General features: G+C 42.1%; 1 protein-coding gene across 6 annotated transcripts in view; it reads left to right on the forward strand.

Annotated features, from left to right (window-relative positions):
- Nucleotides 1–15,514, forward strand: part of CDK12 (cyclin dependent kinase 12) — a 72,613-nt gene that overhangs the window by 10,506 nt on the left and 46,593 nt on the right. For all 6 annotated transcript variants that reach the window (XR_012156417.1, XM_073326205.1, XM_073326201.1 and 3 more), the window contains 8 exons: nucleotides 3,577–3,753; nucleotides 6,195–6,334; nucleotides 8,050–8,220; nucleotides 9,678–9,867; nucleotides 11,183–11,239; nucleotides 11,846–11,947; nucleotides 14,199–14,276; nucleotides 14,779–14,895. Coding sequence is in view for 5 of the 6 variants with exons in the window: in XM_073326205.1 (XP_073182306.1) it covers nucleotides 3,577–3,753; nucleotides 6,195–6,334; nucleotides 8,050–8,220; nucleotides 9,678–9,867; nucleotides 11,183–11,239; nucleotides 11,846–11,947; nucleotides 14,199–14,276; nucleotides 14,779–14,895 (1,032 nt within the window). In the remaining variant the exon portion in view is untranslated. The remainder of the gene's footprint in view (nucleotides 1–3,576; nucleotides 3,754–6,194; nucleotides 6,335–8,049; nucleotides 8,221–9,677; nucleotides 9,868–11,182; nucleotides 11,240–11,845; nucleotides 11,948–14,198; nucleotides 14,277–14,778; nucleotides 14,896–15,514) is intronic.

Genomic DNA, 15,514 nt, shown 5'->3' on the forward strand with positions numbered 1-15,514 from the left:
ATTCTGAAGTATTATTACCACTTCTTACGTGAACAAAGTTCATTATATGTTCTTTGTTCACTTACTGTTCTCAATCGATCTTTTAGGCATTAGTATTAGCAAGGTACTGCTGTAATTGTGATCATTACAATACGTTATAAAAGTTTAGACCAGTGCAACCTTATGTTGTCTTTCACAAACAGCACTTGGTTTAGTGTTGTTCAGCTTTTTAAATAGCAGTGAGAGTGGAAAGAATAGCCTTAATGTGGTATCTAGACCAGTACTTGTATTGGAAAAGTACACACTAAACATAATGCTGTGGTTGCTAACATGGTGTAATAGCCTATAGCCTATTGAGTCAGCTCTGGTATAGTTAAGCCAGCCTTGTAAAGCATCATAAACTTTACCACAAACTCACACACCTCTTATTTTCATCGCTGCCACGCTAATATTGTATGTGTCCCCAGATGAGTGGCTGATTACTCTTTCAAGGTTGACTTGCAGCTTTGTCAGTTTCTTCATTTTACCTCCACTACCATTGTGTATTTTGAGAGATTTATAACATAATTGCAGAATATATTTCCACCCAAAGATTGGCAAACAAGTTCTCAGCCAGCCAGTTCATTTGAAAAAAGAGGAGGCAAACAAATAAAGCCACTTCATTAGGGTTAGCAGGTGTTAGTTGCAAATGACACATTGACCATGCACAGGACATTGTTTTCAATCACTTATAACTATTTGTTGATGGTGAACAAAATTTCTTTAAGTAGGTTTCTTTATTCTGTTTCCAACATGTGGAAAAAACACATGCCCTTCTCGATTTCTAAGACTATGGCAAGCATGAAGTTTAGAATCCCATTGGAGTTACCCAAGTACAAAATGCAGCTCAGATGAGTAAATAAAGATTCTTGTACCTTTCTCTTCATGCTTGTGTAATGCTAAAAAGACTCACGATGTATCATTGCAAAGGATTCACCTTTGCATTCAGATGCAGCATGAGATGTTTCATCTTACAGGGGAGGGCATGAGGAGGGAGTGGAAACGAAGGTTTTAGAATCATTTTAGGCATGTGATGGCTGACGTCACTCTAAGTCTCATAGCTTGAATTCCTTGGGATCTCTGGGAGGTAATGACTATCCCCAAAATAGCTAAGAGATGTGCTAATTACAGTTTTTTAGAGCAGCTACAGCTGTTTTACTGTTATGGGATTTTATTTCCCTTGTTCTTTGTATTGATGGGGTTTTGGTTTTTTGAAGCTTTGCAGCTCATCTTTAAGGTTTTCCACTCCATCTGTATGCAACACTCAGGTTTAGGTAATGCAGAGGTGATGTTTGTTTAGATTTAGTGTTTAAAAAAAAGAATGGCTATGCAAATGTCTTTGCGCCCTGACCATAACTAAATTTAAAATAGCCACCTAGCAGCATAATTCTGAGATACAAATAAATTAACTCCAGCTAGCCAGCAGCCTTAAATAATCAAACGAAGGTGACAGTTTACATCAGTCAGCAGATAACCATGAAAAAACTCCAGAAAAGCCTCTCCTCTCCAGATGCTACCGAGCAACACATCTTCATCCTTCCCCAAAAACCCCGTCAAGCAAATACGCTTCCCAGCAAGCTGCAAAAGTATCAAATTCAGGCTTTTTTGCATGAAGGTGTGTGGAGCATGTTAAAACACTGCATAATGTTACGGATCTAGAACAAATTCCCTGCTAGCAAAAGTGGGTAAAGCTCCGTTGCAGTTGGTGGAACAGGAACTGCTTCTCCTGATGGTGAATGGCACACACAGGCTGAATAACTAGGCGCTGAATCCGAATAAATAACTTTTAAATATTCTTCAAATAGCTTGTTTATAACCTATGAAGCTGGCGAGATAATTTGACCACGTCTATCAGGCTCTACCACAAGAACTGATTTTCAGACGTGGCACTTGAGTTAGGTGCCTTCGTCCGACATTTAGGTATGTCTACACTGCAGCTGGGAACATGCTTGAGCTAGTGCGCCGAAAATAGCAGGGCAGCCAGTGGTAGCACAGGCAGCAGCTTGTGCTGGCTGCCCAAGTACAAACCTGCCCGCGCCCCCAGGAACGTTTGTACTCGAGCGGCTAATCCGAGCTGCCGCCTGGGCCACCCCTGTTTAGACTGCTATTTTTAGCCTGCCGGCTCGATCCCATATCTGAATCCCATTTTGAGGGCTCCTCTTGTCAGCCTTAACGCTGAGGTTCTTTGCTTTCATTAAGACTGACCAATACGGGGCAATCCTGCTCTTCTAAGTTAACTGCAGTACTTCGGGTGACTTTTAAACAGGGGCAAGAGCAGGCCCATAGATCTTTCTCTTGTGTCTGTTGTTACTTTCATGGCTTATAACAGCCATAGTGATACATATCAGTGACAGTTTTCCTCTAGTACTTGGAGTAGCAGGGCTTTTCTAATTAGTTCACTAAACCTATGTGCTGACCTCAGTAGAAGTAAAAAGACAATTTTTTTTGGTCTGTTCCTTTAAAGAGTATCAGAACTCAGTTATTCCAAAGGGGAAAGTACTGTACTTCAATCAAAACCTCCTTCCATGTCTTGCTTCTGTATTCATTTGTGGAATACATTGTGTTTCATCACAGGTTTCAGCTAGGTTGGGAAGTGGCTAGTGAGTAAGGTAACTTTCCTAATTTTCTATTCCCATCAGTTCAGTTGCATTGGCTTCTTTGTGCTGACGAGCAGAATTTTAGACCTGCTGATGCTGACATGCATCAACCTCCCCAAGCAGGTTGCCCTAAGAATGATCCAAGAAAGGCTGCTTGTCTATTTCTCAATAGACAGCTTTTCCCTTTCCTGGGGAGGGTGGAGTCTTGTACAGGGTAAGTATTATGAATAATGTGACTTGCCTACTGCCATTCAACTTGGATTGTAATTCCAATTTATTCAAATCCAGGAATTCTCCCTGATACTCCTTCCGTGTCCCCCCGATAAACTAGATTCTGCATTTCAGTCTCCCACTAGTTAAAGATAACACTACATTACCATTGGTACCATAATAAAAGAAGAAATGAGCTGGTGATCTACCTGCAATATGCAGAAGTTATTGTTGCCCCATTTCTGTCCTTGCGTTAGGTCCTTGAGTTAAAAGCAATATAGTGGAGAGATGGTTAGTTTTGCTTCCATGTTATAGATTTGCAATGGCCATTAATGGGCTTAAGGATCAGAACATGCCTTTAAATCTGTTTTAATGAGTAGACAGGAGATGGGAAGTAGGGCTCAATAAATAGATAACAGGTTATATCCCAAATTTGTTGTTGCGTTTATATAATGTTAAGAATTTTTATTCCACTGTCATGGGAGACTTTTAGTTGCAAAGAGTTATGTGGTCTTTTGAGGCTGGACTGTGTTTTTAATTTAGTATTTTTCTATGTTGACTTTGGCTTTGAAACAAGAAAGATGCTTAATTTTAACCCTGAGTGTCTAGAGCTAGGCTCCTAAATCCATACTTGGCCCCCTAACTTCAGGCACTCAAGTCTGAAACTTTTGGCCTGTGATCCTCTTTATTTGAAGTGGCATCTTAAGTTTGACCATATTGTATTAACTTGCTGTAACTTTCTGGGATTTAGTCCAAAGGAGATTCTTCCTCCAAAACTTGTGAAGAAAGAGAGAGAGCAGAGACCACGACACTTGCTCATGGACCTCCCGCTCCCTCCAGAGCTTCCTGGAGGGGATCCATCTCCCCCGGAGTCTCCAGAACCAAAGGCAGTCACACCACCTCAGCAACCATTCAAAAAGAGACCAAAGTAAGTGTTTGCACAGACTGCATGTTAGCATCTCTAAACGGTGTCTTCTTACGGTGGTGATCTTGTGTTTATATAGCACCTTTCATCGAGAAAGATCCCAAAGTGTTTTAGAATGTGGCTATAAATTGGACATTGAAACTGTTTTCCCTATCATGAAAATGCACCTACCTCTGAGGTTAAATCTGCAACTGTTTTAGCAGTTCTCAGCAACCTAGCAAGTCACTTCATGTTGAAAAAAAAATTCCTAATGTATTTGATGAATCTGAAGAGAGAAGTGTAAGTAGGCACAATGCAAATGCCCAGTTGGAGTCTAGTCAGGACACTGCTGTTAATGCTACCAGCTGTGCAAAAAGTACTAGCGGATTTTTAATGACTACACATATTCAGGATCTCAGTTTTATGTTTCTTCAAGGGGCATGTTCTGTTTTACAGCCCAACTTACCTCTCTTCTGGACAACCCATAATTTTTTCTGGAAATCATTTGACCTGAGACAGGCTTGAATCATGATACTGTGGTTCTAAAAAAAACCCAAAACGTTCGAAAGAAACTAAACCCCTGTTGTGCTGGCTTTCTTTTATTCGCTGCATTGACTCCTTTGGGTTTCTAGTTCACATTTGACAGGTTTAAGGCTCTGTCTGTCAGTCTAAACACGGGTGTTTGTCCATGCAGGAGAATGGGGTCCTTTCTCCATCCATTTGAATATTAACAAACTAGAAGGGCTACAGATTGGGGGGGGGGGGGGGGGGGAAGAGCAGGTGAAATGTAGCATATTTGCATCACAATGCCTGCCTGTAATTCAGACTTTATTTTGTCAAGGTTCTGACAGGTCCCATTGTTCTATAATCTATTACATGATCCTTCCTATGGTGTGAATTACTGGAGTGTTTCATGTACACCATAAGCCTAGTCCACCTTGAAAATTCCCATAAACTTTCATTTAACAATTGCCTTGAAAACAGTATTGTGGCTGAATTGGGAAAGGACCTGTCCTTCTGAAGCCAAAGAAACCTGGCTGGCAAACAACCTGATGTAGAATCTTCAGTGTTTCTAGGAAGCAGTTGTTCAGGAAAAGGGGCTACATACCTTCACTCATGACATTGGTGAAGTATTGGTGATCTATTCTCCACTCGGTGGGCATACTTGACTTTCTTTAACGCTAATGAGAACTATGCATTCGTCAAGAGTATAAACTCTTTTGTACAATTAGGAGCGTCTTCTATATTTTCTTTCCTTTCCCAAGGCATATTTGCTACATTGTGTCCTAAATAATAATCAAATGTCCTATGTTCATTTCCAAATACTTAACAAATCTAAAATTATGAAAGAATTATGTTACAGTAAAGAATACCAATTGGCTTCTGTCCAAACCCCACTCACATTAAGAGCAATGTAACAAGATCTTTAGCAGAATCCTGTGTATCATTCTCTGTTCATAAGACAGGGCAAATCCATTTATTTGAGGTACAGGCTAACTGAAGAATGGTGAGACATACTGAGAACCTTTTAGTAGTGTGTTTTGATACATCATAACCCTTGATCCCTATTTTAGATCATTGTATGTGGAGAAATAAGGGATGACATTGGATGGAGTTCAAATTATGCTCTTTGGTCTTGTACAATTGTTAGGTCTGTTCTTTAAGTGTAGGGACCTGATATAGCATAACACTGCCGGATGATGGGCATAGAAAAAAGTCCCATTTGGCTACTCTGCCTGTAGGAGGTATAGGACTATATAGTGTAATTCACTAAAGACTATTGGAGTAAAAATTTACAAAATAGCACTTAATGAGAGTTAGTCATGAAAGCGACCATGGAAATAGCCTGTTACAGGCCTCATTTTAGAGCAGGTTGAAACAATGAGTACAGTAGTTGCCATTTTAAATTAAAGATGGCATTTGTTGCTTGGATAGTTAATTTTTTTCCTGTTCTTATTATGTTTTTTCCTGTTCTTAGTATGATATTTAATATTGTTGTGTGGGATGGGTTGATATAAATGTTTGTCTAGTGATGCCTGCTGTATTGAGTAAAGAAAATGCACCTCCATCTAGCGCAATGTTTCTCAATAACCGGTCTTTGGCCTGGCGCCAGTCCCTGAAATCTCCCTGACGCAGCAAGCCAGTCCCTGGTATCAAAAAGGTTGAGAAACACTGATCTAGCACACCGTATAAAATTCCTAACTCTGCAATCTGTTAGATTACAGAACAGTCCCCCCCAAGGAAGTGATGGTATCCCTTTGCTTGTTGGTAATTACTATCTAGATTTAAGGTATACTGTAGTCTGAGGAACAATCCTGTGTTACAAGTTGGATAGGTAAGATGACCAAATTGCTCTCCAGTCTATTAATTTTTAGGATTTAAATTTAAAAAATTCACTTCCATTTAAAGCAGTTATGATCAAGTCCTATTGTTCGGGATTTTAAAACTAATCTTCCCTTTTTCAGAATCTGTTGTCCTCGTTATGGTGAGAGGAGACAGACAGAAAGCGACTGGGGGAAGCGCTGCGTGGATAAATTTGATATCATTGGGATTATTGGAGAGGGAACATATGGGCAAGTGTACAAAGCCAAGGACAAGGATACAGGTAAAGGTTAGATATAGCCTTAGTCTGAATAAGGCAATATTGAAAGAATTTCCCTAAGTGATTCTTGGATGTCTTTTTAATTATTTTTGGTGCTATCACAGTGAGCCTGCTTAAAAGCTCATTCCAGTTTTAGTGCTGTTACTACTCAATGGGGAATACCACCATGACCAGTAATGGACTTTGGAATGTGGACTTTCAGAGGACTCTCAGGGAGCAAGGCTTCCCAAACCCCATTGGCCTTCTTTGGAAGTTGGCACCTAACTGTTCTTTTGTTCCTGTGAAAATCTCCCCATGTGCATCCACAATGTTACTCCATCCTGTAAACCCACAAATTTGTTTTCATGGCTGCTGTCTCTCAAGCCACAGATGAGATCATTGGCACAACAAAGACTCTAACGTAGAGTGACCAAAGCAAATAAGTTAAACAAAACTGTGATCCTGTTCTTAACTCACCTTTCTCTGCTTAGTATTGTAGCATCTATTGCTCTCAATGTTTCTGGTTTTGTGTGGGTATACTATGGGAGAGTTTGCTAATCCTGCACTTTATAGTTTGCACATAGATGGTGTTCTCTCCCCACTTAGCAAAGTTTTAGTAGATGAGACAGCATTGTAGATAGTGAGTTTGCTTAATACGAAGTGTTTCACCCAATGTCCTACAGTGCGTTTTCCAGTGAATTACAAAGTATAACAAATCAATTCCAGATTAAATGAACAAACCACGTTCTGCGATGGTGGGATCCTTGCTCTTTAGTGTGCTGTCCACTTGCTAATTTGTGTTGTCTCCCAGTCAGTGCAAATTAGTGAAGCTCTATTGTCATGTACCTTGCATTTCTAGGATGTCTTTCATCTCAGGATCTCAAAATGCTTTACAAACACTGAATCTCACAAGCCCTATTCCTGTGTGAAGAAGGTGGCGTCCTCATTTTTCAGATTGAGAAACCACGCCACATGGTTTGAACTGACTTTGGGAAAGTAACATAGTTAGCCGTTTGCAGAGCTGGGAATAGAAACCAGGAATTCTGATACCCTCTGTCTGGTTCTAACCACCACTTCACTGAGTAGCTCTTTTGTGTTGAACTAGTGAAATAGTATTCGCAAGCAAAAAAATACTTTAAGATAGAGTTCAGATTGAGCCATGTAACTTTTTTGGAAAATGTCTTCGTGCAGGGATGGGCAGCAGCAGGCCCACCAGATCATCTTATTTGGCCCGCCACAGCCCAGCTTAGGGCAGGCATCTAGCAGCATGTGGGGCAAGGCATCACATGGTGAGAACCAGTGGGCCGGATCAGGTAGCTGGGCCTAACCTTCTGGGACAATAGCCGTCGCTGTCAGGTGGACTCACTCTTCATCTCCCACCCTGGAGGCCAGGACCCGACACACATACACTGTGTCACACCCTCTGGGGGCAGGACCCAACATACATATGCCCCAGCCCAAAGGGTTTTAGTGGCTTTTGTGGCCATCTACTACCTTAAAGTTGCCCATCCCTAACTGTCTTCAGATTGCAATGTTCTTCTATTACCAATGTAACTGGAACCTGGAAAGGTCTTTGCTAAGAACATAATTAAAGACTGAATGAGCAGTTTTCTTAATGAAAACTAATCATAAAAAGACCAAACTCAAAGGCCTGGGCAGGCCAGAGGCGGGACAGCATCAAGAGTTTATCATTTGGAGTATCTATCCACAAACACTTTGACACTGACTTGTTTTGACAGGTGAACTGGTGGCTTTAAAGAAAGTGCGATTGGACAATGAGAAGGAAGGCTTCCCCATAACGGCCATCCGCGAGATTAAAATCCTTCGGCAGTTGATCCATCGCAGCGTTGTTAACATGAAGGAAATTGTTACAGACAAACAAGATGCACTGGACTTCAAAAAGGACAAAGGTATTGCTAGCTGCATAGTGTGGTTGAACTAACAGAAATGTCTCCAGCACCTTGTTTACTATCCTGGTGTAAGGGTGGGTCTAGAAATCTGATACAGTTCTGATTTATTATAGGGTTTCTTGCTAGAGAAAACTCTAGAATTGCCTGTTGCTATGTGTCTGCATCTGGATTAAAAAAAAAAAAAAATCTACATGTATTTTATGACTGCAGATCACAGCAACAAAATCTCCACAGCCTGCTACTGATTTTGCTTCGGTACCAGATATTATCCTTTTTGTGGGTTGCCTGCAACAGAACATGCGTTTTCTGATCACTGGTACAGAATCATTACTTGGAAGTGTTCCCAAGACTCCAAGCATTCATACTAGTCCAAGTATCCAGCTTTGCGGCAGTCTTATAGCAGCATTAGCTCATGAGCTGCTAGAGGCCGAGATCAATAGTTACGCCATTTGGAAACTGGTATCAACATAATGAATTACTCTGATGCTCTAAAGAGAAGACTCCAGCGTCTTCTCCCTTGGCTGCATTGGCTCTGCAGGGTATCAGACTGTCTAAAATGGGAGGTGTGGGGGGAGTTTGTGAGCTGAGAGTGAGCTGAAGTCTGTCCTTTGTGCATCAACAACAGAATTGTTGCTTAAATCTTAATCAGTTACACCTGAGCAACCCTGTTCCTATTGAAGACTGTGGATTTTCATAGGTGTAAAAATGGGCTGCAGATCCTTTAATAATGGTGGTGCTGTACAAGGGTCCAGGTTGACTTTGCAGAACTGTCTGTTAGAAGAAATATATTTGTTCTTGTAAACTAAGCATGCTTGAGATGAATGTGATTGGGAGGCAATGAATGTGGAATGCCACGGTACCAATCTTAGAGTCCTGTCACTTTACAGAGCCGATGCACACTTAGTGCGTCCCAAGGGTAAAGTATACTTGTTTCTGTCCTGGGAGGTTTGTGAATGATCAGTCTTTAAAACTGAGTTTGCCTTTGCTGGTTTAGCTGTAGCATTTTTCCCCCAGCACTGGGCAGTCCCTTTATTATGCTGGATAACGTTGCCTGTCTCAAGAGCCAGTTAATGGTATGGAAGGTTTCCCATCCTGTCTCACTTCTAAGTTTGATGGTGCTTTTAAAAACACAGCCCTTTTAGGTTGCACTTGGAGAGTCCCTTTTTCCAGCAGATTCAAGTCCTTGATGCCATAGGTAGCTTATGGTAATGCTTCCACTCTGGCCTTTTGTCGCTTTCCATGAAAAGAAAAGTGCTGAGCTCCTGCCCTCTGGAGATCAGACCCCCTCCCCTCCTCACCCCCTGCCTCAGAAGTATGCAGCTGAGCATATAAAATCACAAGTCACCTTTTTCTAAATCTTGGCCTTTATCTTGAAGCAATTCCTCTACATAACCAAAAACATTGAAACTTTTGACTCTACTTTTCACCCCCTGTCTTAAACTTTGTTTCTGTGGCAGGTGCCTTTTACCTTGTGTTTGAATACATGGACCATGACCTCATGGGGCTGCTAGAATCCGGCCTGGTGCATTTCTCAGAGGACCATATCAAGTCTTTCATGAAACAGTTGATGGAGGGGCTGGATTATTGTCACAAAAAGAACTTCCTTCATCGAGACATTAAATGTTCCAACATCTTATTAAACAACAGGTAACTTGGTACTGGATAGGGTAGATGATGATTTCATCAAACTGGCTAATTTGAGCTGTGAGATGATAGCTCACTGATTCATTTAGATTATGGGAAAGAATACAAGGATCTTATCTGCTGTAGTGGTCCTGTCTCCTGTGTGTTTCCATCAGAAGTGATAGATATTCTAATTAAGCAATAGGTAATATCCTATCTGTAATAGGAGTTTTCTTTAACCAAAGGTGAATGAACCTAATAACCTTCTGCTTAACTTCCTGTTGGCGGCAACCTCTGCAGAAGAGACCTTTTGCTGGCAAACTTACTGCTCCTTATCTCAGTCTCTTAAGGATGGCAAACCGTGTCTGGGTGCAGTTTCTGACTCCACAGCATTTCAACAAAAATGTTGCTTATTTAATACTAGTATTTAGGGGACTTGTTTGGTTATGTTAAAGGAAACATATATGCCTTTTGAATAGGAAATGGCATCCTGGAATGGATCATTCCGGGTGCATCACAAGGTTAAACCTTGCTACTGAAAACCATCTGCAACAAAATGTCATAAAGAACATTGTGGGAAGGCTGAGTTGTAATAAATAAGGTGTTTGTTCAGTGAAAGAGCCCAAAGGAGTATTCCTGCAGCTATTGCTGCTAGGTTCAAGTCTCAAAGTCCCTGGGGGAGAATATAATGGGTTTATTCCAGCACCATCTCCACTGAGTCCTTTGTTGGCATAAATAATGTGGGAAAGGAGTCTTCCTCTCTCTCAATGTCTCTGGATTTTTCTGACTGTTCCTCCCCACTTCCCATCGCCTGCAGACGCCACCCATGCTCTGCACTGTCAGAGTTTAATTCCTTAGCTGTTTAGAGGCTGGGATTGTGGTGGTGGCAGTGTATTGGATGTGAGCTCCGATGTCCCTCACTGTTGACCACCTGGAGACCAGTTTTAGGAGTGGCATAGAGGTGTCAGAATGACTTCCTATGTAGTCTTCTGCTAAAGTCGCTGGATGCAGTGGGATAGGTTACAAATTGGAGACAGTTTTCTAGGATTCTTCAGGTCGCCATCTGAACGCCAGTGAGGGCAAATTAAAACTGATAGAATCTGATCGTAACACTGCAAGTCACTGCAGCCACATGCCCATTTGTGATGGTCGTGAAATTGAATGCTTGTATGTCTATCCTTCCATAGAGCATAGGATCTGTTAAAAATCAGACAGGCATATCCAACATGAGCAGTTGCCAAACACCAGTTGTCCTTGGTCCTTTCTGTTACCTTTCTTTCTATTTCAGCAAGTGATCCCATCTGTAACTCATGCCCATAGTTGTGCTTGTGTTTTTCAGTGGGCAGATCAAACTTGCAGATTTTGGACTTGCTCGACTGTACAGCTCTGAAGAGAGGTAAGTCACTCAAAGGGGGAATTTGCTAACATATGTGAATTGAACCACTGAGTCTCCTGATGCCCCAGTACTCGGTCAGCCTGGGAAGCTAGCCGGCAGCCCCTTTATAGAGTAAATGTGTAATACTATGCCAGCTGTCTAATAGCCTTTCTTTAGACAAACCCAGCTGACTGTGCAGAAGTTTCACTTCCTTGACTGCCATGAGTCTGCTCTTCAAATTTTTGTACCATTATTTTTCACTTCCTACTTTAACTTTTCAGCAGGGTTGCTGTTAAACCTCAGCTACCTTCCAGTTTAGAGTTAGCTGCACTTCAGTGCTGGGTTAGGTGATTTGTGTATGTGGGTGTATCGGCAAGGATTTCTGAGGCTAGCCACTTAAAGAAGTGGCCTGATTTTCAGACATGTGGCCCACCTACAGCTCTCATTGACTTACAGAGGAACTGTGTGCCCCCTCCCCCACACTTCTGAAAACCAGGCTGCTCTTGTTTAACTGCCTAATTCTAGGCCCCTGTGTTTGAAAGCGAAGGCCATGGTTCTTAAAGCATTTTGGGATCCACTGACGTGAAAAGAACTGTACAAATGTAAGTCTGTCATCTTACCTTCCAGCCGTCCATACACCAATAAAGTCATTACATTATGGTATCGACCTCCAGAATTGCTGCTAGGCGAGGAGCGTTACACACCAGCCATAGACGTGTGGAGCTGTGGGTAAGTGCCTCGTTTTATTCGGTAGCATTTTGTTTGAGCTGTGAGAATCCGAAAGAGTCCAAATGTGGTTCTAAAGGTTCTGACAGAACAGCCTTGTGTAATGTGTTGTATCTGTTGGTCGTGCAATAGTAACCATACAGGTAGGTTCCACTTGATCGCGTCTCTGCAACATTTGAGAAGTTCCGAAAACCCTTGTGTCTTTTCCAGAACTATCATTAATTAAACTTTTAACACAAGGGTTCGTCTAAATGGAAACTTGGGGATGGTCTGCTAAAAATTCGTAGCTGTATCTTTCCCTGTAAAGGGCTTAATTCCTGGTTATAATGACTTTCTTTTTTTGACATATGTAAGACCACTACCATTACTATACGTAGCCCACCTACTAAAGTAATGCCTCTTTCTTTTCACTTCCTTCATCCCTGGTATAGTTTCAGCCATGCTTAGTTAGCAAACTTTGGGTAAATTCCAAATCCAATGCAGTTAATATTCTGCACAAAGGACCTTTGTAGAATTTGTATATTCTCTCTCGTTGACTTCTACGTCAAACTAGCTCAGTTTACAAGTCCGAAGATTTTATTTTATTTTTTTCTAAACTGGCAAAATCTCCATGGGGTCAAAGAGATCTAGGTGGAATTTCATTCTTCTGCTACACCGGGTAAACAAAGGTGCTGCAGTCAAAACCTAGATGACAGGTTTGGTGATTATTGGACCCTGTCCAAGGATTTAGCATGGTTACAGAACATGGTTAAGTCGATTCTGTGCTACAAACTGTGACCATGCCATGTCTGTGAATCCCTGACTGAGCTGTAGTGGGGACAGGAGTAGAGAAAAGGCCTCTTTAGCAGAGTTTTCTCTCTAGCTATAACAGTTGACGTTAACCCAGTGAAATTTGTATTAGCTTTGTAAATATCTTTATGAAAAAACTTGAGGCGGAGTCTAAAATATTTTTAAACTGGATCCAAAATAAGGGTGCCTTACCACCCAAGTAACTGAAACATTTATTAAGGACTCTTAAGAGCGAGTGTGGAATATTTGAACGCGTGTCGGAAGGCCAGTGTACATTAGTATTGAAGAACAGTAGCATAAAATTTACCTAGTTAGCTTTTTACAGGGACTGAGGCATCGTTGTGTTTAGTTCTAAACCACTTGCTTAGATGTCATTACTATTTAAATTTTAACTAGTAAGCCTTGAAGTTAATGCCCCATTAAGGTGCGCAAGGGAAGTTCATTTCTCAGGTGCTCTTTGTTCATTTTGTGCAGCTTGCTGACTCAGTGCATCAATGAATTGATGACATGATGGAGGTTCTTCGGAATCAAGGAAACTTTATTTAAACAGAGAAGCTAAAGGAAGTTTAGATTTCTCAGAAGAGAGCAATATCCATACAAGATCACAAATTGGAGAACTCAGGGCTTTCCAGTGGCCTTATATAGCCACCAGAGCAATTTGATGCCTGTGAATTTAGCAAGATTTTTAAAGAATCTCAGAACTTGAGTTTCAAGAATGCAGGATCCACAGGTGGGGCCAGATTTTCCAAAGGGCTCAGCACCCAGCAGCTTTCTTTGTGATGCTTTCGGATGAATTTTCAGCTGAGCTCAGCACATGACAGGCCGAGCTCTGTTTTGTAAATCTGCTTGCTTATGTTGGCCTTTTAGTGGGAACTCAGCTCTCTTGACAATTTGGCCCCAATCTGAGAGTGCCGATCCCTTCTGAAAACTGTGACTATGAAGTCAAGTTGTTGTTCAGTGTCCAACAGAGAAAGAGTTGTTAGCCCAGGTGCCCACATCAGACCACTGCTATATTTGGCACTAATTGGTACTCCTGTCGGAAGGCTCACCACAGAGGCCGGGAATTGAATGGATAATGGAGACTGAACTCTTCCCTCCTCTATTTTTTTCCTAGCTGGAGGTATAATAGACTCAATTTATCTTTTTCAAGGCAGGTGAAATACTGCTGGCAATTTCTTATAGACTAGCCTAGCTAAGCCTTCATGATCCTGTTTACATTTCCCTTTGCCTGAGAAGAGTTAATATGTCGCAGGTGTGACATCTTAACAGGGCCACTGGCAAGTGTTGCTCCCTAAATGCATGTGATGGCTGACTCTTCGCACGCAGGTTAGTTGGTCAGCTCCAAGTTTTGAGCTCGGATGCAAATGAACCCTCAGGCAAAGCTGCTTATAGCCAGAAATGCAACACTAGTCAAATGATCGTCCCCAGTGTCTGCTGTCATGACCTGTCGGTTTTCCTCTTCCAGTTGTATCCTCGGGGAGCTGTTTACAAAGAAGCCTATTTTTCAAGCCAATCTGGAACTGGCTCAGCTTGAATTAATCAGGTAAAGCATTGTGCACGCATGTCTGAGTAGTAGTACTGGGGAACCTGCTCATGCACTTAGTCTTCGGTGTCACAGCCGTTCTCGAACCCTAATCAGTTTGCAAAGTGAGACCAGCAATGACCGTAACTCCAGATACAAGTAGTTAGGCCTCTAGGTGTTTGTGCTTGCAAACCAGGTTGATGCCTGACTATTCATATTTACACCAATAGTGAAGTGAGGGTGTAAGTATTTGAGTGTAAAAATCACTCCTGCAAAAATAGAGATCAGCACTGAAAACTCTTGTCTGTCAAATGGTTTTAAAACCAAGGTAAGCCTCTGTCTTTCTGATACTGCTTTTACCTGAGCTTTTGTCTAATTCTCCTCAGTGTGTCCTCAGACCTGGGCTGTCTGTATGCTAAGCTGATTCAGAGAGGAAATTGTTTCACTTGGGCAGCTCTTCTTCTTCTCCTGCTGTCTGTGCTGCGCATGCTGACTGTGTTCTTGTTCCCCGGTTCTCTTGTAGCCGGCTCTGCGGGAGCCCCTGCCCAGCTGTGTGGCCAGACGTCATCAAGCTGCCCTACTTCAACACTATGAAACCGAAGAAGCAATACCGAAGGCGCCTACGGGAGGAGTTCTCTTTGTGAGTTTGATAAGAGAGGAGATGAGTGACTGTCTTTGTGGCTTTGTGACCTTCTGTAACTGCTTGCTAGTGATGGCACTGTAATGTCCACTGGCTGCCTTCTACTTTAGGTGGCACGGCAGGTGGTGGTGGGATGAAGGGACAGTTCTCCCATTTCACTGTGCCCTCCTGGGGGACTCTTTCCTGTCCCAGGAAAGCTGGAGGTGGCCTATCAACACCTCTTTGAATTTCTACCCCATGATTGTTGCTCAAGAATGAGCTGCCTTCTAACCCCACCCACAGCTCTTTGCAGCGCTCACTTTAAATCCACTGGCTAGGAAACTTTCAGGACAGCATCAGCCTGTCAAGACTCCCTTCATGAGAACCAGGCCCAAGGGGCCAGCTATCCCAGAAAGCTGCAATTGTCTGCCTCCAAGGACAGTGGTGTGCATGGTCTCTGGAAGACCTTAATCATGTGATTTGCCTTGTGGCTTCAAATAGGAATTTAAAGTCACTAATGGCTAAAGTGACACTGAAAATATTATGAATCCAGTGTCTGTTTTTTGTGCCACAGATACTTTGGAGTGTGTTCCTTGCTTGAGCCGGTACGACTCCAACATTAATTTGGACTGAGTGGGTC

The sequence above is a fragment of the Lepidochelys kempii genome, chromosome 27 (genome assembly GCF_965140265.1).
Source record: "Lepidochelys kempii isolate rLepKem1 chromosome 27, rLepKem1.hap2, whole genome shotgun sequence".
Classification (NCBI taxonomy): Eukaryota; Metazoa; Chordata; order Testudines; family Cheloniidae; genus Lepidochelys; species Lepidochelys kempii.